At 35.9% G+C, this 25,500-nt stretch overlaps 1 protein-coding gene across 1 annotated transcript; it reads right to left on the bottom strand.

Moving 5' to 3' along the window:
• Positions 1-2,278: 2,278 nt before the first annotated feature.
• LOC129271733 (angiopoietin-1 receptor-like) lies at positions 2,279-12,928 on the bottom strand. Its single transcript, XM_064106644.1, has 10 exons — positions 12,852-12,928; positions 12,330-12,482; positions 11,082-11,210; positions 10,281-10,574; positions 9,298-9,603; positions 9,052-9,122; positions 8,208-8,439; positions 4,560-4,798; positions 3,830-4,008; positions 2,279-3,686 (listed from the first exon to the last, which is right to left on the bottom strand). Exons 2-10 carry the CDS (start codon positions 12,421-12,423, stop codon positions 3,416-3,418), a joined length of 1,815 nt encoding a protein of 604 aa, XP_063962714.1. The 5' UTR covers positions 12,424-12,482; positions 12,852-12,928; the 3' UTR covers positions 2,279-3,415.
• Between the last annotated feature and the right edge of the window lie 12,572 nt (positions 12,929-25,500).

Here is a 25,500-nt window from a genome sequence, read left to right as displayed (position 1 = left end):
TAATTTTTCACACCCATACTCAACCACAACTTTGCATTGTTTTGTTCACACCCATTCTCACCCACAGCCTCACATGCATAGCCATATTCATCAAATGTAATGTAACATTAATTGAGAATGGCTGGCTTAGAGTTAAAAGTTAAAAGTAGGCCATGACTCTAACGTTAGATCTAACTCAGATCTAACTTGACCTGGATTATAGGCCTAATCTTAAATCTGACGTAGTCTAGATATCTAACGTTGAATTTAGACTCAATTGGAAATTTTCAAGTAAGACTACGTTAGATGAACACATCAAGAAGAGAATAGATAGGATGAGGAGGTCAATAAGCATATAAATTTCAAATAGAGCTGAGTTTTTATGTTCCCTTTTTAATAAAATGATCAAACCTCAATTCCAGGATAATAGTAGATCAAACATTTTTTTTCTCGTGTTTTTTTTTAGTTTTCTTTACCGGCTCCCACGCTCCACTCTGCAAGGCTCGGTGCGCCGCAAGTGGCGCGCGCGCCACCATTTGAGAATCCCTGCGTTAGATCTATGCCTATTCAGACTCTAGTTTGGTTCCTAAAATATCTAGGCCTACCGTTAGTACCGGTATGGTTTGATATTCGACTTCGAGACCTAACCTAAAGTCAGGGGCTGGGCCAAGTTAGGGCATATGCCTAAAGTTAGCCTGGGGCCTAGGGCTTAGTTTTAGGCCTAACTTGTTTAAGATCTAGACTAGGTCTAGGCCCTACATTTTGTAGATCAAACGTTTAACTCAGTTGATAAAATATATATGGACAATCGTCGCGTTACGGTCCCCCTGAGCCTCTAGAAACAACCATGCCTCTCAAAGCAGTCCATATATCTATATATGACAACAGGTCGAACCATAGGGCCTACATTCATACACTCAGCATGTTGGTCTCGCAACTTGACTGAATTTTGTTATTTTAACTAACGATGGACACATTCAATCGGAATTAAGCGTCATGCACAACCTCATATTCATTATTCACATCCATACTCAATAAAATACATTTTATATTCCCAAATAGACACTAAATAACTAGACAAATTGAACGAGAACCATTTTATTGGATGGATGTTTTAATTGATACTGTCATGAGCAAATGCAGAAAATCCAGTGCAGACAGTCAGATACATGTATATGGTAATGTTTTCTCAATAATGATGCATTGTTATATTAAGAATGAGTATATAAATTAAGTGTAAGAAATCCGCTATAAAAGGTTGTTTTCAAATAAATGATTCGCTGTTATATCAAGAGTGAGTAACTGCCCTTTCAGCTTTCACCTTTATTTGAGTCAGCATAACTAAGAGCTGTATCGACTTCCCTCCATTCCCCAAATTACCGCTACCCCACCCCTTCTAACAACGCCCCCACTAAACACACCACGCCCACACGAATCAACGCCCCTGAACATCCTAGCACATACCACAGTCGACAACTCCTTGTACACCAGGTGAATATTAACCCCACAAACAGAGAAGGGTGCTCCTTCCTTAGGAGGCTTTGCCAATTGCTCTTGCGATCGTTTGCGATCATTTTGTCGCACTATACGATGTTATATATTTGATACGGTTGCAATATACGCCCAACATGAATGTTGAAGTTTTCATTGACCTGGAAGTGGCACATCCTAAGCTTTGAAATAATATGTAATACCTCAAAACTCCAAAACAAAGAAGACAAAAAACGGAAGTACTTGAATTATTGAATAGAAAAATAAATTCAGTTAGAGCTTCAAAAAATAAGTAGAAAACAATGCTCGCCGGGTCATGGAACCTTTTTTTCAACAGGGGGTACTGATGTTAATTTGACATACCCCCCCCCCCCCTCCTGTAAAAAAATATGTTTCACTACAAAATGAAGGTCATTTCGGTCCAGAGAAATTTGACAAGTCCCCCCCCCCCCCAAAAAAAAAAAAAAAAAAAAAAAAAAAAAAAAAGGAAATTTGGGATATATTTCTAAATTTTGCCACACCTGCCATAATTCCAGGGGGTGCTGCCTATGGAGAATAACACACGAAGTGCCCCCTGGGAAAATCCCCTAGCACCCCGCTTCCTAGGGCTATGAAGATTCAAAGCGATCTATTCACCCAACCGTAGGACACTGTTGAATCTCAGTGAAATTTCTAAGCAGCCCGGAAAAAAGGTATTGTTAAAAATCAAAACTGCGTCCCCCGCATCTTTTATTGAACTTTACAACTTCAAAACTTGTCAGAAGGAGAACTCTTTTGGACAAGGTGATTTTCTTTTCTTTTTCTTTTTGCCGACTAAATTAATGACTGTTTTAGCTATTTTCAAAGAACATTCCTTTTTTTTTCGGGGGGGGGGGGAGAACGTTGGTTCACATATTTTCTCCCATGTTCATTTCAATACCTATTCTTGAATACCGATTAAGCGCCCCTCTCTGACCAGTTATACTGTTATAGTTTCGTTTTAAATGATATATATTCTTTTCTCTTTCAAACATGAATATTGCTACATAATCATTGAATATGTAAATGCAAAAAAAACATAATTTTTTTCATACACATACTTATTAGAACAATTAAACAAATATTACAAACTCAGTAGAATTAAGTTTAATTCAAATATAAATGTTCTTCTCCCTTTCTCATCAAAGACATTCACTATTTATTTATTTCTCAATAAGATTTTCCTACATCTTCACACTCATACATGTACTAACCAGATCAAAATAATGCTTTTATCACACCTGTACCCACACACTCTCGTATTTATGCTTTGCATAATCTCACACACTCTCTCATAGTATCTTCACAGTGATATTGTTTTTTTTTTCACACTATCGTACTCACCCATACCCTCATATTTGTGATCACACAGTATTCATTCTTCATATCACTACACAACCACTCCTTCATCTTGTACTTCCCACCGATACCCACCCACATCCTTATATTCGTAAATCACGCCTATACTCACACACATAATCATTTACACCCTCATATTCATTCTTCATAATATGTTCACAAACACTCTCAATCTTCACACCCATACTCACCCACATCTTTATATCTATTCTTCTCACTATCCCCACCCACACCCTCATATTCATTCTGTTCACCATACTTACCCACAATCTGATATTTATTCTTCACCATGTTCTCACCCATGCTCACCCACATCCCCATATTTATTCTGCCCATCATACTTACCCAATCTGATATTCATTTTTCACACCCATACTCACACATTTATTCATTATTGACACTTATATTAACTTATTACTCTCTCACACACACACACACACACACACACACACACAAACACACACACAGACGCACCCTTCCGCCCTCACACACAGATAGACATGCACATCACTTCTGGCACTTGCTTCATTCTGTAATTCGACAGTGGAACTGTGCATTGGAGTCGATTCTAAATGTATTCATAAGTGATTTCCGGCTCTGGTTGGCTGACACTGGTTGGCTGCGAGGTATCGATGCTAGTTTTCTTAAGCCCCTGATATGTGTGGGGGTCAGTAAGGTTCTGGTAGTCCCTAGTGTCGATATCGAGATCTTGGTATGTGTGTTTATCCACATTTTTGCTGGTGCGCGTGGACGCATCAAATACAGGGTTCTCATACTTTGGGGATTGCTCACGTGCAGTGTTTCTTGGCGATTCGGTGACTGGATGTCTTAGCCTGGCCCTGAAAATCAATTCACAATATTTCTTCTTTCATATTTTGAAACCAAATCATATTAAAAAATGCTTTATTGGATGGCATACTAGATATCATACTGAGAACATATTAAAAAAATCATTAAAATAATGAAATTGCAATTAACCTACCTTCTATAGGTAACAACATTGAGAATGATGAGGAAGATGATGATGATGATTAGAGGTATTGAAACGCCTGCAATTATCGTGCCCACTTGCGCCCCGCTACAGTGATGACCAGTAAGGATGGTCCTAGCTATGACTGGGTACGACCACTTACTAGAACCAGCTCCATTCACGGTTTGGACCTTGGAAATTGATGAAAAAAATACATCCATAATCTGATGATCAGTGATCAGTGTCCCAATATGAATAAGATATTTTTGTTGTATTTTCAACCACAACTTGGCAATTACATTTCAAAACATTTATTGTTGTACTGAAACATATTGATTAAATACAATAATTCGAAATCCATAATATGTCATGACTTTATTTTGAATTTTGTTTAATTTGTTTATGGGTCCGAGAAATGTAAGATTATAAATAGCGTGGCACGTTCTTTATCTAAATTTATCATTTTTATGGTGATTTCCTTTAAAGTAGGTCTATCTTTATACGCTATAATATCCAAATATGATTATTTTTAGTACTTTAGTCCACAATTTAGCAATTAAGAATCAATTCAAATAGTTTACAACTGTACTGAAGTATAGCAATCATACAATAATTCGTGCTCCATAATTTGTCATGATTATCTTTGGAATGTATGAATGCCTTTTGTTCTTTTGTTTGCGTTCTTTTATCATGTATAATTTAAGAAAGCGAAAAGTAATGAGACCGAGAATCGTTGTATTACCTGAACAGTATAGTTAACACCATACAGAAGATTCGTCACAGTATGTTCTGCTTCAAATGCAACTGTCAACACATTTTCCATGATATAATCATCATCATCTCCTTGATCACTTTGCTTGAAGCGAATGTTGTACATCTGAATACGACCATTTACGTTCGGTGGGAGAGGAGTGGACCACGACACAGTGAAAGAACTTTCGGTACTTCTTGGTAAGGCCACGTTGATAGGAGCTGGTGCAACTGATAGAGGGAATTGAATGACGAGATATCTTTAAGGCGAAACGCTTGTATCTATACACAGCAAAAAAGTAAGTCCCCCTAAATCAAATTGTTGTCACTTTTGAACGGAATTATTTTGAGATATGATATTTCTTAGGTGGTTTTCTACACTCATTAAGCAACTCCTAGAGAAAAATGAGATTGATCGGTTGAGTCATGCATGAGTAATTAAAGATTGAATTAAAAATGACCATTTTTGAAAGTCACAAGAGTCGTTTTTCAGCTTGTGCAAATACAAAGTTGGGCAAAAGTTGTTGTTAGGTGAATTTTATGGTGTTAGTGCTGTTTTATTATCCATCATTTAGCCACTCCACACACAATTTTGATATCGTATGTTCATGGTTGAGTGATCACAATATTGCAGGGGCCGCAAAAGCGGGGTGGGGGGGGGGGGGTGGGGGCCCCCACTTTTTTCCAAAAGCATGTACAAAAATGTAAAAGTGACCATATGATTGTGATTTTTTGCATGGTCAGCCCCCCCCTTTGACACCCCCCCACGCACACTTTGAAAACCGTTCCGCGGCCCCTGTATTGTGACGTATCATCATAGGGGTTTTTGGTAGTATCCTCTACAACTTGTTAGGTCATATTAAAATTTGAAAATGTTGGTGGCTCCCCCGATTATAGGGCCCTCCCCCATTTTTAAATTATGGATCCACCCCTGATTTGTCCATAAATTAAACTGATCATGAGAAATTGTTAGAAAAGAATACATTTATGCAGTATAAAGAGTATTAATTCCGAAGTTTTCGAATGTACTCGCTCAACCATGAAAATGTTAAAAGTTCGGAAAATGTGTGGTGATAGTAATGATGGATGATAAAAATAACAACAATTAAAGTCATATTTGAAACCGAATTTGTCCCTAATATTCACCTTATTACCCTTTAAAATGAGTCTGTGACATTGAAAATACCCATTTTCCCACTTTGATGCGTGCTCACTCATCCATAAATGAGCAAATCGATTTCATTTTTGCTCAGAATTCTGCCCATAGGTTGATAAATATTGCTGCCAAATGACATTGCAAAAGACAGCCTTGAAAAAAAGTTCTACCGTATTGAATAAGAGGTTACTTATTCTTAAACATATGCACCCATAATGTACACAAGTCTATGAGAGAGGAAGTCAAAATTTTAACAAATATGAAATAAGGGTTTGTTTCATGGACGGTTTTTGTTACTTCTGCCAACAGTTATTTCATGAAACTTCGCACATGGCTTCAGAGTAACACTATCCAAAAGGCGCGCACACCAAAATAACAATTCGATACGCCACAGAGTGGGGCCAAGGCCTTCAACTTTCTTCTCATTTGCATAATTTTCGAATATTGTGTGCTCACTGATGCATTAAGCATCGGGATTTTTATAAAAATCAAATCAAATGAACCATGCAAGGAGGTTTGTGACAGATATCCATAGTTACAAATTGCATTTTTTCCAATAACGCAAAAAAGAGCTAATCACATTCCACATGTTCATTCAAGCGTGAATGTTTAATTAAACACCTTTGAATCATTGAAGCATGTAAATTTGTCATGAACATAACGAAAAAGTTGATAAAAGATCAGTTTCAGTTACCAAAATGATATATTGCTTATGATATTTGAAAATCGTATTTTTTGTTTTCAATAAATGTTCATTGAACCGTGAAACGATGAATATTGTTGAAGATACTCTTCCCAAAAATAACTGTCATCATATTTTATCATTCTTATTGATAAAAATTTGTAAAAAATCCAATTATATCAAATTTGGACTTGTGTTTATTCAACCGTGAAATTTAGCCAAAAAATATGTATCGTCTTTTAGAAAGTACCTTTTACAAACCTTCTGACTATTTTTCATGATGAGAATGTGGAATCAGTTCAAATAAAATGGAATCAAAGTCATGATATTTGGCTTGTGACTTTTGAAAAGTGACATTTTTGCCTTCTGACGGTGCTCATTGAAGCATGACGTAAAATACGACCATAACATTTACTCAGATGGTAGCTTATAAAATTACCTACACGCTCATGTAAAAATATATCAAAAACTCGCATTGGTTCGGAAATTATTGATGTTTGTTCAAGGGGGGACTTACTTTTTTTGTTGTGTATATTTATATATATAATTACTTATATATGTATTGTATTTACATGTACTTCCTGGCAAAATGAGAAGAAATATACAATAGAAACATTACAAGGGCGATTCCACGATTGAAAAATCAGCCATTTTCACAACACTTTTCAATCCTCTGTCTAAACAAACGAGAAACCCCAATTTGTATTGTGGTAATGATAAAATACTACTGAGTAGTCTTTCTAAAAAATGACAACAAACATATAAAAAATGTCGTCCATGGGTGAATTAGAGGTGAATATGTTGCGTGGGGTACTGGACATTTCTCATTCCCGTACGACACATAATATGTTCACCTTTAATTCACCCATAATCAAACATTTTTCGTTGGTTATCAGTTTTTCACATGACTACCCCTTATTGCTTCTTCATTGACAAACGAGCAAATTTCATTGCTCAAGCATTCGACTAAGAGACAAGAAATTGTTGTCGAAATGTTTCATCCGACACGTATGGAATTGCCTAAAAGAAAAAAAAAATGAGCACCAGCCAATGCCTGGAAAATACCTTAAATGATTGAAAATTATGTTGCGAGGATCTCCTCGTTGGCTGGTGCTTACATAAAATAACCATAACGAAATATAGAAATAATGAAAGCATGTTATTATAATCAAACTTGTGAATACATTTGCTTTCATTGTAAAATGAAGAGAAAAATAAAAACATGGTATCAAATTAAAATAAGAAATAATATAAATGAGATAAAACCTGCAAAAAATCGAATACCAAATTATAAAAAAGTGGTAGGTCAAATGAGCTCAAATTCAAGAGTTTGAAAAAAAATGTAGTACATGACATTAATCATGTTAATGTGTGGGTTTAACCCACCACCCCCCCCCCAAAAAAAATGTTAACACATAAAACAGAATCAGATAATCAAATTATACCAAAGAATATGAAGTGATGCGATTTTGTAATAACAATTCAATCTTAAGCTTCCGCAAGGAATTAGGAACGGTAATAGTGTGTAGAAGTGCCTTGAATAGCGAAGCTAATGCCATTCATTACAAAACAAATCACTTAAAATCGACCAAACCTTCTTCAAGTGTTCTGCCGATTATCTCTAAAAGATATACAGCTACCAAAGCATTTTGAATTATTTTATCATAATATATTGGAGAGCACTGTAACTCTGTGTAATACCATACGACATTCATACAAAACAAATGCATCTACATGTATCGTTTGTGCATGATCAGTATATTACAGCAGTTAGGTAGATAATGCCATGGCTGAAGTCTCACCTTCTTCCTGTGTTTTGCCAGTTGTCTCCCTGCTCTTGTCACCTTCCTCATCTTTATTTGAAGCACTTATTTGAATGATATAGTCCAGATAGGTCTCTAACCCTGTTATTGTATAGGAGCGTGTATCATTAGAAACTATGCGAGAGTTTGTGGACGATGAACCAAAGAGAGCATAGTAAATTATATAATGGGTCACACCACTTCTGCAATTTGCTGATTCCAAAGAGATGAACTGCAAGACAATGGTGGAAATTTATAACACTTGTTATCATTATCAGGAGTAGAATTAGTAGTAGCAGCAACAGCAGCCGTAGCAGTAAAGATGGAAGTAGAAATATAATTATGATTAGAATAGAACAGGGGCAGATCCAGCTTTCGGCAATAGAGGGGGGGGGGGGTGGCGAAAAATACCCATATTTTCCCCGATCGGCCGCTCAAAGCCGATTTATGTGTTTGTTTAAGGGGTAGTCAAATTAATCACTTCTTAGCTTTATTCTTATGAAACATAAATCATAATTTCATACAAGCCCTAATTGAATAGTGTAAGCGCGAAGCGCTAGCAGAAATTTAAATATACGGTAAGCATATTAAGAAAGATGTAGAACAAGTGGTGGTAGTAGTTGTTTCAATAGTAGTAGTAGTAGTAACAGTTCTAGTAGTATTAGTAGTAGTAGTAGGAGTAGTAGTAGTAGTAGTAGTAGAATCAGCAGCAGCAGCAACAGTATTATTAGAAGTAATAGTAGTAGTTGTAGTAGCCATAATAATAATAGTAGTAGTAGTAGTAGTAGTAGTAGTAGTAGTAGTAGTAGTAGATTAATAACAACAGTTTCATCACTTTCATTACCTCCCATGTCACTTCTAGTTCTTTAGGATTGTTGGCTGTCACCTGTATTCCAGCTGGGGGAGACATTGGTGCTGAAAAAATGATTCAAATGAAAAATACAATTTTAAACGTAAAAATTATGAATCATAAATATTTATTCTGCTCATGCTGAAAATCTCCAACTGCTCAAGCAATTATATACATTATATGGGTTGAAATGGCACTTACCACAAAGTATTCAAATATTACAGAATACGGTTAACTTACGTGTACAAAGAGTGATTGCATCAATCCTTGGAGACCATGGACCTGTTCCACCCTCTCCTTCCCTCACGGCTGCAACACGAAACCTGTAGTCTGTGTCAGGAGTCAAGTTACTAACAGTAGCTGAAGTGATAGAGTCATCTATTCTCTGATCTCTAACCCAGTAACCATCTTTTCTTACAAATACATCATATCCTATAAGGGGAGGATCACCTATGTCTTCTCCTGCAGACCAGGCATTCCATCGTAGAGATACTGTAGTTGACGTGGTGCTGATAGTAGATGGTGCCGTACTTATGACAGGAAGAACTGAAAGCGATAGAGAAAGAGGCAGAACACGAGATTACATAATTCATCAGATTATACGCCTATATTTTTTTAATTATCAATGACTGAAGCATCTAAGCATTTCCATGGAGGTTAATCTTGAGAATATGTAAGTATACTTATCATAAACGAGTTAAGCTATAGTACAACTGGTATAATTACTTCTGACAATATTCTGGTCTCTTGTTGATATCTGACTTGTTATCTCTGGCATCATCTCTGGCCTTTACTAACCAGATATTTCCTCCTTTTTTGTTCACAAATAAGAAGCTTCTGATATTCTCACTTTCACTGACATTATCATCTGTACTATTACGTTACCACTAAAATCTGTATAGCTTCATTTTCATAGCTGCTAATCTTTTTTTCATAAAGAATAGGATGACCACTGATGGCGTTATTTACAATCTATTTTCTGTCACTGATATATCTTTAAAACTCATTTTATTCATACACGTATATTGCAAGAAATTAGAAGAAAAAAAAAACACATGACAAAATTGATTTAACTGTTTCAAAATAAGTTACAAAATATGTTGACTGATAATCATAGTAATTATTCTGCACTATGTTAAATACACTTGTGGTATAAACAGTGATATCTATTAAAGAATTAAGTTACAATTTTTCTATAATAGTGACAATATGCTATTGCTCACCATAAGTTGCTTTAGTGATGCTTGTTGAGTAGAACTGGTTTTCTAAAATGAGACCACAACCATAGTCTCCATCTTCTGGTGGATAAACATTTTCAATATCAAAGAGAACAGCCCGTTCCGACCCTACTACAGAGCTTGATCGCTTGGTGATTCCTGTGGTATTGTAAGTGTTGGTATCAATACGCCGACGAAGATCAACTGATGAGGCATCAGGAAGTGGAATCCCCTCAGCATAACATGTAATGATTGATGGTTGGTATGGATTTACTCTTACTACGTCATAGCGTGATATTCCTTAAAATAACCAAGATAGAAATAAAGGAGTGAAATTAGAATTCAAGTAGTCAAGGTTAAATTTCTAACAATTCATAAATCAAAATTAAATATTATATGTACTATGAACATTTTCAATGCAGTACCCAAAACATTGCCAATATGTGTGTTGCCTATCCAATTCACTCCAATACCAATGAGTTCATCTCAAGTCTTATGACCACTTAGTGAAAACTAAGAATGTGGTTTGATCCACAAAGATTTGCGATGGATTGACCAAAGAACTAATTGGCCAATTGCCCAACCTTCTCCCATTCCAAATGAGCCCTATTTATAAACGAATTCAATACTTGGTATTTCACATTTATTCACCAGCTGCTAATATTTCATAAAAGATTTGATAGATATCTTTATAATTTTGGCTCCCAGTGAAAACAACAGTCAGTGTATTATTGCCGTCAAAGTGATAAATGTATCATGTAAAGAGTTTCACATTAAAAGAAAACACAAATTAATGGATATATTTACTTTGACAGTATGGTTCTATCCAGCCATCAAGACACTGTCCATTGCACAATCCTCTTTGTATCTCACAGGCTTCTTGAGCACAGTGGCATTGCTGAAGACAATCCAGACCAAAGGTTCCTCCTTCACACTCTACATGAGGAAATTTAGATGAACAACATTTAAAACAAATGCTAACGTTTGATGGAGTAAAGTGGAATCAAATTACATCATTATGAAATAGGTGGTGGTGGTTGTCAATAGGTCAATAGTACCATGGACCTACTGAGAGTACTAGTAGTATTGGCAGGTGGTAATTATGGAATATTAATGACAATTTTAACATCTGTATTACCTATGATTGGTAATCATTTTATTTTATGAATGTACAAAAATGTTACTATTTCCATTAGACAGCCTACAGTTAACTTTGAGGGAAATCAAACAACTTATTATAATTGAATTTGCAGATATGATTTTCATCAGACAAGCCAATTTTCACTGAATATGATATTATCAGCTGGAAAAAATTCTTTCTAATTTGGAACATAATTCATTATTGCCGGATCTTTAAGCAATAATTTCATATAAGTCTGATATAAATCACCTGATCATGGCAATGGTATGAAAGAAGTCAAATCTCTAAACTAAAATTTCTAAACTGTTTGTTGTTATTACAACAAACAGTTTAGAAATTAAATGAAGTTTTAAGGGGGAAAGGAAGGAAGTAATCATTTCCTTAATCTTTCGTATTCCATTTTTTTTTGTCAATGGAACCAAAATTTAAGAAATCAACACCAAAAGAAAACTATTGTTGTTTTCACTCTGTATATTCTTTTTAAAACGTGGGTCAGCATAGTGCTAGACCATGCGCGATATGAAAAAAAAACTCTGGAATGAAAATCAAACATCCTAAAAAAAATTAAAACATTTGCAACAATGTAGTAAATAGGTGTCTGGACGAACTGACTTGCATAATATTAGAAAAGCTTTTTTATATCTTCATATAAATTAATCAAGGGACAAATCCTAAGTGATGGAAAATGCTCATTTATTAAACTAGTAGATGTTTGGATAAAACTGATGGTGTGTGCTGGAATAAGTGTATGCTCGACGGGTGAAGCCACATTCCCTTGTTTGGACGGGGCAAAAAAAAAACAATCATAGACTGTTATATGCCTACAAAATGAATGGAAGACTGTGAAGTATTTGTAAGTATTGGCTGTATTCTTTAAGAAATCGAGTATGAGTTAATGAAATAAAATCATTTACCTTGACAATTTTCCTGACCATCACGTACGCCGTATCCTAAGGCACACTTCTGAGGACATGCTCCTGTTGTTTTATCACATGATACATCATCCATGCAATGACATTTATCAATACATTGAGATCCATAATAACCAGCCTCACATATATTAGGAACTGAGAAATCACAAGGAAAAATAATTTGACGTATTAAATGCACCCTCTATAATTTGTAACCAAGGATAAGCACACTCTCAACAAAGAATTCAAACAAGTATTGTCTTTCAATAAAGAATTTTCCTTCAAACATGGATCTCAAAACTGTATCCCTAGATTTTTTTTTTTCTACGGGCTTAGCTCAGCAGCAAGTACCTACTCTGGAAGAAGACAGTGACTTTGATATAGGAATATGTCATATTTTGTTCGCACAGGTGGATACAGATAAGAGAATCATGCGTAAAGATACAGATTATCTATGCAGTACCCTATTTCTTTCAGAAATAACAAAAAGGTTTTATGTAAGAATGGTTTAAAGTATAGACTTACTTTGACAATTATTCCCTGACCAGCCAGACTGACATCCACCTGTAGTACAAATTCCACTAAAAGGATCACAGGCTGATACATTAGCACAGTAACATGTTTGTGAGCATCCGGCACCATATGTGCCTACATCACAATCTGAGAGACAGTTTAGAAGGACACAATTAACATAAATAATCATTATTCCTAATTGTTAACAGTATATCTTTTTTACATTCATTTCCGTAGCGTCTATCTCTCTCTCTCTCTCTCTTTCCTCTTCCTGCTCATTCTCTTCCTCCCCTCCTTTTCTTCTTTCTTGTTTTTCACCTACATTACTTCACTTTAATAAAAAAAAAATGCATATAGGACTTTGCATGTTCATTGAATTAAAAATAACATACAATTTCTTCTACATGTTAGGAACAGGCATGATCGAGACAGATGTGTTGTGTTTCAGTTAGCACAATAAGATATACTAGTATATCACACTTAGAAGTTCGAAATCAACGAATAAATTGCCGTTTTGTAAAGATGTAATCAGTGTTACAACTGTGATAGAAGTAAAAATGCCAGTTCTAAACTGATTGAATCTTTAAGCATTTCAATACTACACCTTTTCATTCGTTTATTTAGTAAAATATACCAGTCTAACTGGAACAAGATTTACGGAAATTATTGTCCACAAGACTTACCACTATCACATGCGAGACCTTGGGAACCGACATCACATGAACATCCATAAGGGTCAGGTAGGCAAAACAGAAAGCTACGACAGCTAGTGGGCGAGTTACGACTTGAGCATCTAAATTCACAGGTTAATCCGAACCTATTCCCTCCATTGTGCCTGCAAACTGAAGAAACGTTTAAATTGGAAATGATGGAGAGATATATTTCATGGTGCATTCCTAAATTTGTACTTCCAAAATCAAGGACATCCGTGTTATAAGTTTTAACAAACCTTGACATCAATCAACTTTTTTAGGGTTTGTAATGGTATTAAAATTTAAAATGTACTACAAATCAACCATTCCCCCTGCATTATCCGTTAATATATTTTTTTCAAAGATATTTGGAAAAATTGTGTTAGGACTTACGCATACGCGTGTTTGTATTGTTTAAAAATTGACAATTGAATATTGGTAATAATAATAGTAATAATAATTGGCATTAATATAGCGCTTTATCAATCTACGACTGTTCAAAGAGCTTTTCAATTATTATTACCCGTTCACTGGATTCATAGGATTTCAAGCAGCCTGTTAGGCGAAAACTTGCTAAACCAACCACAATGACGGTTGTTTCCTACCTGGGTGAGAGTGGCAAAGTGTGGATTGACGCCTTGCCAAGACGCCTAGACCATGGTTGGATTGAACACACGACCCTCTGATTACAAGGCGAGAGTCAGAACCGCTACACCATAGACCAATATTTTAACATCGTTGAATCATATTGCATTTATTATTAGTATTATTATTGTTATTATGTATTATGTTCGCGCTCGAATTAACAATATGTCACAATATGACCTCAATAAAACAAAATTAATCGATTAGTCATGCTAATGAAAGTTATAATTGTAATGATAATAACAGCAATGATAATGGTAATAATAAAAGTAATAATAATAATTCAGAAAAAACACGAAGATTATAAAGATGATACTCAAAATTTCTTCAAATCCATGTCCATACTTACTTTCTAAACAACTATCTCCCATGAAGTTGTTAGGGCAGATACACACACCAGACTTGTCATCACAGACTCCACCATTATAGCAGTTATCACAGATACCATAGCATTCGGGTGGACCCCACTTACCAGCAGGACATTCTAATCAGACACATAGACCAATATTTTAATATCGTTGAATCATATTGCATTTATTGTTATTATTATTATTATTATGTATTATTATGTTCGCGCTCGCATTATTCGATTCATGAGTCACTAAATGCAGTAATTAACAGGTTCCTATTTTGATCAGTATATTAACAAATTAATTAAGCTCGTGCTTCGTGCTTGCGTTAATTAATTGGTTAGATACACACCTTTTCATGATTACAAGAACTGCTCGAAGTGTTCAATTTTCCTTTTTATGTACAAAGGTTTGAGCTTCTGATTAGCGCTCGCAACATCTCGCCAGGATGCGCTTTCAACAGTAGGGCCTAATTACCCTCTTAATTGACAAAAAGCGAGTTTTAGAACCTTAGATTCTATTTTTCAGGCCGCTTAAAAAGGCTAAATATTCATTTTATTATAATAATCATAAATCACTTCAGAAAGGCTTTGCTTAATTTAATTAGTACAACAACAGACGACTTTACGTATGATAATCTCATAAAAATAACGAACCTCATTTCGTTTTCAGACTAACGAACCTTTGGAATAACGAACCCTATTTTGTTTTCGGATTAACGAACTTTTGGAATAACGCCACAAATGTTCGGATTAACGAACCCTTTTCCATTTTCGGATTAACGAACATCGAGGTATATAGTCGATTTACGTGTTTCGGAATTACGAAGTGTAGCCATAAAAATGACCGTGTTTAGGGGGTCATGTGTCAAAGAAAATCGGCTCTTACATCAAAAGCAGGAGATTGCAGCTAAATCTAGTATCAACTTAAAGCTTCGACATCAGATAAAACGGTGGTAATGAGATTTAGACAGAAATCCACGAAAATCTAATTTCTATTTTATTATTTTTCCTGATGGGAATGTAAAAAAATGAACAATCAGCTTATTTTGTGGAATAATCATCCTATAAACCACATGAAAGGTGTATTTTATCTATTTAACCCATTCACACACACACACACAAAAGAATATATCAGGATTGTGTGGTAGCTATTTCAGATTCATACATGAAAAACCTTTTCGGTGAAATGACTTGTTTTTCAACTTGGCAATCATAACCGCGAAAACTAGGGAAATGTCACATTTTGCTATGTGAAGTAAAAAAATTAACAACTTTAGTGCACATTCCGGGATAAAATATTTTACAGGTGTATTCTTCAAAGTGTTGTCTTTCAACTAGGCATGACCAAAATTAGATCTTAAATTTTCCAACATAACTTTTGGGGCACTTTGGTTTTGCTACGGCCTGTTACAACCGATAATGTCGCATCATCGCATAATGTCGCACCAACGCATAATGTCGCAGATTGCGACATTATGCCAAGAGCGTCCGACGCATAATGTCGCAGTCAACGCATAATGTCGTAGTTTTTATAACGCATAACGTCACATGTCGCAACGCATAATGTCGCAGCAAGTTATCAACGCATAACGTCACATGTCGCAACGCATAGTGTCGCAGCGGTATTTTCTTCAGGACTCACGTTACAGATAAGATATAAAATATGCTTATACTAAGTATTTTGAGACACGAGACAGCGAATTAAGTGATTTGGAAATCAGGATTACTCTTTGTATGGATATTTATCGGTTTATTGCCATTTCGTCTACTGCCTTTTTCCCACTATCGCATGGTCTGATATCATTTCGTCTACCATTAGTTAGTCAACTATCAACAAAGTCCAATAACCATTTTGTCTTATTACCATCTCGTCTAATAGCCAGTTGGTCTAATAGCCGTTTTGTTAATTAAATTAGTCTAATTGTATTTTTTTCATTTGGTCCAATATCCACTTTGTCCAATATCATTACTTCTATTACCTTTTGGTCTAATAGCCAATTGGTCTAATAACCATCTGGTCTACTCTCATTTCGTCCATGTTCCATTTGATATAACTTAAGTTGGTCGATCACTTTGTCGAAACCCATTTCGGCTAACAATCATTTGGTATCGTTGCCATGGGTCCGATCACCATCTTGTCCAATCATCATTTCGTCCAATAGGCATATTCATTTTTTCTTATAACCATAATGGTCTACTGGTACTAGACCTCTACGGTGACTCTATGTATCATTGCCGACTTGTTGCAGTACTACTCCTGATTTGTGGTTCAGATCAGAAAAGGGAAAAGAAGGGGAAAGAGAGGAGGGAAAATGAGGAAAAATAGGAGGAGACAGAAGAGTGAATAAAATAGGGTGAGGTGAAGACTTGGAAAATAAAAAAACAAATCGTTCAAGCTCAAAAGAGGTGCGATAGCTCAGTAGGTAGAGCGGGGGATATGATTCCTAGTTGGTGCATTAGTGTCCCTTGGAGAGGACCTTAAGCCGTCGGTCCTCTGGTTGCTTGCTTACAAGCAATCATGCTTTCTTAGCAGCAGGTAAAAAAACACCATGTACTATATATAGGCTAAAATTTTTGCTCGCGCTTCGCGCTCTCATCCACATCCACTTCAGAATTTTCATGCATAGCGCTTGAAAAAGTGCTTAAATTTACCCCTTTTGGGACTGGAATATGGAGCATTCATCTCCACAGGCTTTTGAAAATCCTCATATTTTTTTAAAATTGGGGATGGAAATATAGTCACTCTAAATGTACTCAAATATCGAGGGGCACACAGGTGAAGTTTCGAAGCCGGCGCGCGGAAAGTAACTTTTAAAATTTCACCATGAATATTTAAACAAGTTACCATGCAAACTTTACATATTGGACCAAGTGGCATGTAGACAAAATGAATGTTAGACTATCTGCAGTGGAAATTAGATCAAGTGGAAATTGGCCGAAATGGAAATAAGACCAACTGCACCTTAGACCAACTGAATATAGACCAAATGAATAATGGACCAAGTGAGGATTAGACCAACTGGTATTAGACCAACTAGTATTAGACCATCCGAGTATTAGACGAACTGGTATTAGACCAAATGCAATTAGACCAAGTGACAATAAAATACATTAGACGAAATGGCAATTAGACCAAATGAAAATTAGACCAAGTGGCAATTAGTCCAACTGGAAATAAGACCAATTGGCTATTAGACCAAGTGGTCATTAGACCAAAAGAGAATAAGACTAAGTGGATTTATCACGAATGTTGTTAGCCAATCTAATGATTAGACTTAGTGATAATAGACCATCCGTCAGTAAACCAAAACAAAATACCGGAAATTGGACCTATTGGTGATTGGACCATGGCAACGATACCAAATGATTGTTTGCCGGAATGGGTTTCGACAAAGTGATAGTCAACCAACTTAAGTTAGACCAAATGGAACATGAATGAAATGAGAGTAGACCAATTGGTTATTAGACCAAGTGGTTATTAGACCAATTGGCTATAGGCCAAAAGGTAATAGAAGTAATGATATTGGACAAAGTGGATATTGGACCAATTGAAAAAATACAATTAGACTAAATGATAATTAACAAAACGGCTATTAGACCAACTGGCTATTAGACGAGATGGTAATTAGACAAAATGGTCATTGGACTTTGTTGATAGTTGACTAACTAATGGTAGACGAAATGATATCAGACCATGCGATAGTGGGAAAAAGGCAGTAGACGAAATGGCAATAAACCGATAAATCTCCATACAAAGAGTAATCCTGATTTCCAAATCACTTAATTCTCTTTCTCGTGTCTCAAAATACTTAGTAAAAGAATATTTTATATCTTATCTGTAACTTGATTCCTGAAGAAAATACCGCTGCGACATTATGCGTTGCGACATGTGACGTTATGCGTTGACAACTTGCTGCGACATTATGCGTTGCGACATGTGACGTTATGCGTTAGAAAAACTACGACATTATGCGTTGACTGCGACATTATGCGTCGGATGCTCTTGGCATAATGTCGCAATCTGCGACATTATGCGTTGGTGCGACATTATGCGTTGATGCGACATTCCGGACCTTTCGTTTGAGGACGCGCACGCTTATTTACGACGTTAGTTGATTTTGGAAGAGACTTTTTGGGCCCGTCATCATGATCGTCCTGCAATGCAAATTGTGTGACATGAGATTTTTTTTTCGTTTCGCATCTGCGACGGAAACATTCAATATGCGTTTCGTGTGCAAAATTTTGGTTGCTACTATGGTAACAGCGATATATCTCATTGAGGACGACTTTCCAAAGCCACATTTGACTCCTCCTAGAGCTCGAGAGGCCGCCCGGGGGGCCCACTTCCATTGATTAGTGGATCCCAGGAGCGACCACGCGTAAAAGGGGACAGAGTGGGCAGGTACGTTACGTATAGGCCTATGTAACGTTATAAGGGTGTCAAAACGATGTTTAAAATGCTGACAAAAAAGGGATATCCAATACTTATAGGGTTTCACAAGCCAAATTCTTGTTAAGAGATGCATTTTCATAATCTGGAAAAGAATTACTTCCCAGCTTGTTTAGGGTATTTTTCGAAACCCCATGGTCGTGCCTGGTATCCACTCATTAATGGAAGTGGTCCCCCCGGAATTTGAATCTAATCCCCATTTCTGGGGGAAGTAAAACATAATGCCCATTACATCGTGTGCGAGAGGCATATCGTTTGTGTAGAAGGAATAAACAAAAGAAACAAAAGAAACAAAAAGAAACGAGTTCAAATGTATTACATAATGGTGTGCACATATCAACTCACGCGAAATGTTCGGCTGGAGAGGTTGATCTGACCCATGAAATCAATTGCCAGTGATACACCAATAATCCACATTAAATGTAATATCGATTCGATGGACTGTAATGATCTATATCTAAGCCTTCATTCAGTAAGTTTTTCCTCACTCAATATGTACTCGATTTGTTTGAAAAACCACTTTCTTATCCATGTCATAATCTATTCTAGGTCTTCATTTCGAATATCTCAAACCATCAGTCGTAATATACATGCTTTGTATGGTGCGAGTGTCGCAGGAAAGGATTTTGCACACGAAAAGCAGATCTGTAAGGCCTGTAACCCCCCTGTAACACAAAGTTTAGCATTGATTGTAGAGCAGTTTTCTACGTTTGATTCTATTGACTATAATGCACATTCAATCTTAAAAATCAAGTGTATGATTAAGCGTTAACTTTTGTGTTAGGGGACCCTAATATTAGCGTCCGTGAGGATTGCGAAAGGTCCCAATTATCGGTTGTAACACGGTGTTTTGTTTATTATCATTTAGTCTAATTTAATTTTTTTTTAATTGGTCAATTAACCACTTTTTTCCAATATCATTACGTCTACTACCTTTTGGTCTAATAGCCAATTGGTCTAATAACCACTTGGCGTACTCTCATTTCGTCAATGTTCCATTTGGTCTAACTTCAGTTGGTTCGCTATCACCGCTATCATAGGTCCAATCACCGGTTCTAGGACAATTACCTCCCGGACAATCACCTTCCGGACAACTAACCCCCTGAAAATTACCCCCCGAGGACAACTACTACCGGACAATTACCCCCGGACAATTACCCCCGAGGACAATTACCCCCCCCCGAAAAAAATTACCTCTGAGGACATACACCCCAGGAAAATTGCCCCCGGAAATTGCCCCCCCCCCCTTCTCTCCAGCATCGATGTTAGAATCGAGAGTGACCCACTGTAAGTCTTGGTCGGTGGTAAAGGTTTTTAATTTATTTTCTACTTTAACTTAATATGTTAATAACTTTCTCTCTTATATTGCTCTTTCTCTTTTTTTTTCTCGCTCTCTCACTTTTTTTGTCATTTTTTCTTCTTTTTTCGCCTTTTTTCTTCCTTTTTTGGTTTAGCAATGCCTTCTGCATCATGAAAAAAAATGGGGTTGGGTCTTGCGCCCCAAACCTCCCGTTTAGCTACGCATAATATACATCAGAAAATGTGTAAACTGGCCCTTATACTAAGTTTTCCTAGAACATTAATGAAAGGACACGATTAGACATAATAATCACAAATGCCTAACTTCTCTGATTCCGACTGATCAGATTTTTTCTTTATTTTGGGTTTAATTTCAGGAAAAAATCGGGAAAATAGATAAAACGTTAAAAAGACACCTCCACAGGTAGAAATATTAAAAGTGGATAACGCAGCCATCAACACTGACACTGAGAAGTAGGACATATAAACCTGTTATTTCAAAATAATTCAACTAACAAGAAGCTAAGAATTATGAAACAATTGGTGCCCATTCCAGATTAAGATGTGGCTTTATAAGCTAAAAAAATTATGCAAAGATGATACACACAAGAACACCTTGTAATTTTACCATTTAGGCCCTTAATGGTAAAATTACAAGGTTTTCATTATTTTAGATTGAAAGCAATTAAATGTTTAAGAAGGAAATTAAGTACCAAAATAGCTAAATTGTAAAAATACAGTGTTTTTCCATACAAATTGGCAATCATGATTGTGTTAAGCATATAAAATTCGTTTAAGGGGTATTTTAAGGACGGTTTGTGAGAATTTATAAAAAAAGTAGGCCCATATATAATTATACTAAACAATAGGAACTTCGCAAATCAAATAATGCGACCGCGCAGTGTGAGCTGAAAATATTAATATAATATTGAGAAAAAAAACGGACATTGTACAGAGCTCTTGAAAAAATCGATTTGTAAATGAAGAAATAGAGAAACCTCGATATCCGAGCTGAATTATATTTTGTATATTGACTTCAAAACTTGGTATTTTAAGCTCTATATCAGCCTATATTGAGCAAGATATGAATCTCATCGAACAGGCAATGCGAGCGCGAAGCGTGACCGAAAATTACATATACATTAGTGACATAAAAACAAAGTCTTCTCCTAACCATATTTTATTTACTCCTCTTAATTTCCTCTTTTTTCTATCTTTCCCCTTCTTTTCTCTTTATTTCTCCCCTTTTTTTGGCTCCGACAATTTTTTTTTCAGGGGGGGGGGGGGGACACGTGCCCCCTGCCCCCCCCCCCCCCCGTAGCTACGCCACTGCGAAGATTGCCAAAACTAATGATCTTGTGCTACCGTGACATAAAAACTATGATAGAGTTCTGGGTTTCGTAAATATTTGCAGATGGAGCTTACTTTTTACGGCTTTCTTACTGCGTTCATTTGATTCCAAGATACTCAAGAATGCCTTGAGTACTTCTTACGTCAAACGTAGGGCCGTCGCATGACTCTGTGCACTCCTTTGTATAGGGGGTTATTTCCCGGGGGAGGGTACTTGTGCCAAGTGGTAATTCTCCTCGGGGGTAATTGTCCGGGGGGTAATTGTCCTGGGGGTAATTGTCCATGGGGTAATTGTCCGGGGTAATTGTTCTCGGGGGTAATTGTCCGGGGGTAATTTTCCGGGGGTCAATTGTCCGGGGGGTAATTGCCTCGGGGGGTAATTGTCCAGGGGGTAATTATCCTCGGGAGTAATTGTCAGGGGGTATTTATTCGGAAGGTGATTGTCCGGGGGTAATTGTCCTAGAAGTGGTGATTGGACCTATTGGTGATTAGACCCATGGCAACGATTGTTAGCCGAAATGGGTTTAGATAAAATGATAGAGAACCAATTGAAGTTAGACCAAATGGAACATGGACAAAATGAGAGTACACCAAGTGGTTATTAGACTAATTGGTTATCAGGCCAAAAGGCAATAGACGTAATTATATTGGACAAAGTGGATATTGGACCAATTGAGAAAAAAATACAACTAGATTTTAATTCGTCATGCGGACGAATTAGGTGGTCTGTCCTTATTCTCGCCATCATGATCACTATTACCATGTTCAAACAGATCAATATGATCTTCATGATGACAACGGAATGTTCATTATGGATGGAATACTTGTGAAAGACGGGAGATGATAAAGCACTGTGAAAATGGTCTCTTTGATATATATGACAATACATGTGATATGAAAAAAATAATTATAGTCTGTTTTATCTTGCTAAATTTTAACTTTTATACCTTTTAATTATCATAAAGGATCATGTACGAGGTGGTAAAAAAGAAAGAAAAAAAAAAAAAATCATCTTGTTTACCCCAGGATTCGAACCTGCGCCCCCGAGAACGCAAGTCAAGTGCGTTATCCATTGAGCCACGACATTCCCCATAGAGATTACACGTAAGTAAATTTGAGAATTGCAAATCCAATTTTGCAAGCGAAAAACGGGCATGATCCCGGCATCTGATCAAAAAATAGAGGGCACATTCCGAAAGCTTAGAATCTCAGCTACAACATTTTAAAAGCTCAGAGACAACTGACAAGAAAATATGGAGATATAGCTCACGAAATAGAGGAATGTAGAATCTAGTTTTGAGAAAAAGTCATGTCCCTTAGAGATTACACGCAAAATGAGGAAAAATGACATGCCTTTTTTGATCGCTATTTTACGCCATGATGCGTTTTTCAAAATGAAAATTCATGTTTACTAAGGAGAATGAATACATTCTAAACTACAACATATCGAAAATTTGGCGAAAATTGACTAATATTCACGGAGTTGAAGCCTAATTTGCATAATTATTATGACGTCATAACAAGGAAAATTGATATTTTAACTTCCGACGCCATTATGATGACGTCATGATCAAATTGAGGGACAATGGTGACATGAAATCAAATCTACAACTCATACTCTATCAATATATGAAAAAAAAATGGGGGTCAACGCACTACTTAAAGAGCTACAGTGAATTTTTAATAGGCATGTTTTTGCCCATATATGGCCTATAGTAAGAGCTCGCGCGCACACGTGCTGCAAACTTTAACGGGTGTTAATTTCGTTATTAATGGTCGTAGAAGGTTGATGAAGGTATCAAATTGCTCAGAATTATATTATCAATGCAATGATATAAAAAGAAACGGCGTTTCTGCGTTGCGTTGAAGGCGTTATGCGCGTAAACGCGCGCGCATACGTGTGCGTGCGCAAATTTTTGAAATGCTTAAAATGACCTGAAACGTACTCTACTTTGGTCAAAAAGTGATTTTGAGCAATTTGAAATTTTGACGAGCGCGTACGCGCGCGTCGTGACCACCAGGTAATTTTTGATGACATGAACTGTTGACCCTTGACCTGAAGTTAATGTGATGTAAATATTGTTAATTTTTGATAATTGATAATGTGATTTTACAAAATGGCGTCTAGATGACGTCATCATGACCTGATGACCTTGAAAATGTTATTGTCACGTCTTTAATGACAATGACCTTTGACTGTGCCAAAATTGAAAGAAATTGACAAAACCGATCTGGAGTTATCCTTGGAACAAAAAATTGGCGGAAATAAATAAAAATAAATAAATAATAATAATAATAATAACTAGATTTTAATTCGTCATGAGGACGAATTAGGTGGTCTGTCATGATTTTTCATTCAGTGTCGGCTAATGTTGTATGAAATGAATCATTTAGATATGATTGATAATCTTGATCATAGACATCATAGGAATACATTTTGACCATTGCTAAATGTGATTATTAATGTGGTGATGACAACCGTGATGATTATAATGATGGTGGTGATAATGCAATACGGTAAATACGAAATTAAGTTTGGAGCACGTAAAATGCCTTAAAAAGTCCTCAAAAATTTCAGACGATTTACCGAAATTGGCTTTCCAAAATTGCGCAATAAAAAGCGCCTTCATTTTCAGAGCAGCTAATTTTTAATGGACAGTTTCATGTTTTTTATGCATAATCTTTTTAAAATTTCTTTCTACTGTCAGCAATTTTTCTTTTAAGATTTCAAGCAAGAATTTTCACAATGTCAGTGGGTATCAATTTCACAGAAAGCTTGAAAATTCATAGGTGAAACTTTTTAAAAACTAAAATATCTTAAATATTTTTATTCAAAATTTCTGCTAATTTTCAATTATTTTTAATGAGAAGTTTCGCAATGATACAATTTCACAGCATTCACTTCAAAACTCATCAGTGATGTATTTGATAAAAGAATAAAGTAGAATTTTTGAGGGGAAATGTTTGCAAAATTTCTGCAAATTCCTAAACATTGCACATAATATTTTCCGTCAAGAATTTTCAATGTCCATTTATTAATTGTGTATGACTTAAACATTTACTTGAAAATTCTTTCTTGATGATTTTACTGAAAAAAGTCAGGTAAAAGATTCAAATACTGGCAATTTTCCCGCAAAATTTCGGGAAAATTAGTATTTTACTAAATTGCACTATTTTTAATTTCACAGAAGGTATCTGAAAATTTGTTATATGTTATATTTAGAGAAAATAACCAAATAGAAAAAAATCCAGGAGTTTCCGCAAAATGTCTAGAATGAAATTTATCAACCAAATAGCGTTTCAATATTGTAGCGTTTACCCAAAAATGCATAAATGATGTTTTATAATGTTAAAACTACCCCTTAAAATGTTCCGGCAATATTTAAAAAATGTCCTACATAAAAAACCGCAAGGCAAGTGGGCTTGATCTTTTCAGCAAGACCGTACAATTGATTAATAAAGCATTTTCTTAAAAGAATTCGCAAAAATTAGGTCCAGAAAAAATTTGCAAAAAACAGGTGATAACACTCTGATGCTGTGGTTGAAAGTGTAAATCAATCACACATTATTTGTAGAAAATTCTTTTCACTACAACATATCAAAATTTGAGAGAAAATTGACTAGTAATAACGAAGATACGGTCAAATATGCATAAATACGTTGACGTAATTGCGAAAATTTGTTATTTTCACTTCTAACGTAATTTTAACGTTATTACACAATATTTTGACTATATCCAAGAGTGAGGAAAAGTTGGGGGTCAACGGACACCCTGAAGAGCTACAGTGAATTTTATATAGGCATATTTTTGCCCACTTATGACTTATTTTGCGAGTTTGCACGCGCGTGTAATGCAAATTTGAATGGACGCGC

Source organism: Lytechinus pictus, chromosome 11 (assembly GCF_037042905.1).
Source record: "Lytechinus pictus isolate F3 Inbred chromosome 11, Lp3.0, whole genome shotgun sequence".
In the NCBI taxonomy this organism is placed as follows: domain Eukaryota; kingdom Metazoa; phylum Echinodermata; class Echinoidea; order Temnopleuroida; family Toxopneustidae; genus Lytechinus; species Lytechinus pictus.
The sequence above is the reverse complement of the archived record's forward strand: the minus strand, read 5'-3'. Positions and strand labels throughout refer to the sequence as shown.

Excerpts from the sequence above, each read along its gene's own strand:
- LOC129271733 (XM_064106644.1), bottom strand. The coding sequence starts at position 12,423 with ATGGATGATGTATCATGTGATAAAACAACAGGAGCATGTCCTCAGAAG. Across the intron at positions 10,575-11,081 it reads GATAGAACCATACTGTCAAA|GAATATCACGCTATGACGTA; the intron begins GTAAATATATCC and ends GGTTATTTTAAG. Across the intron at positions 9,123-9,297 it reads TGCAATCACTCTTTGTACAC|CACCAATGTCTCCCCCAGCT; the intron begins GTAAGTTAACCG and ends TCATTTTTTCAG.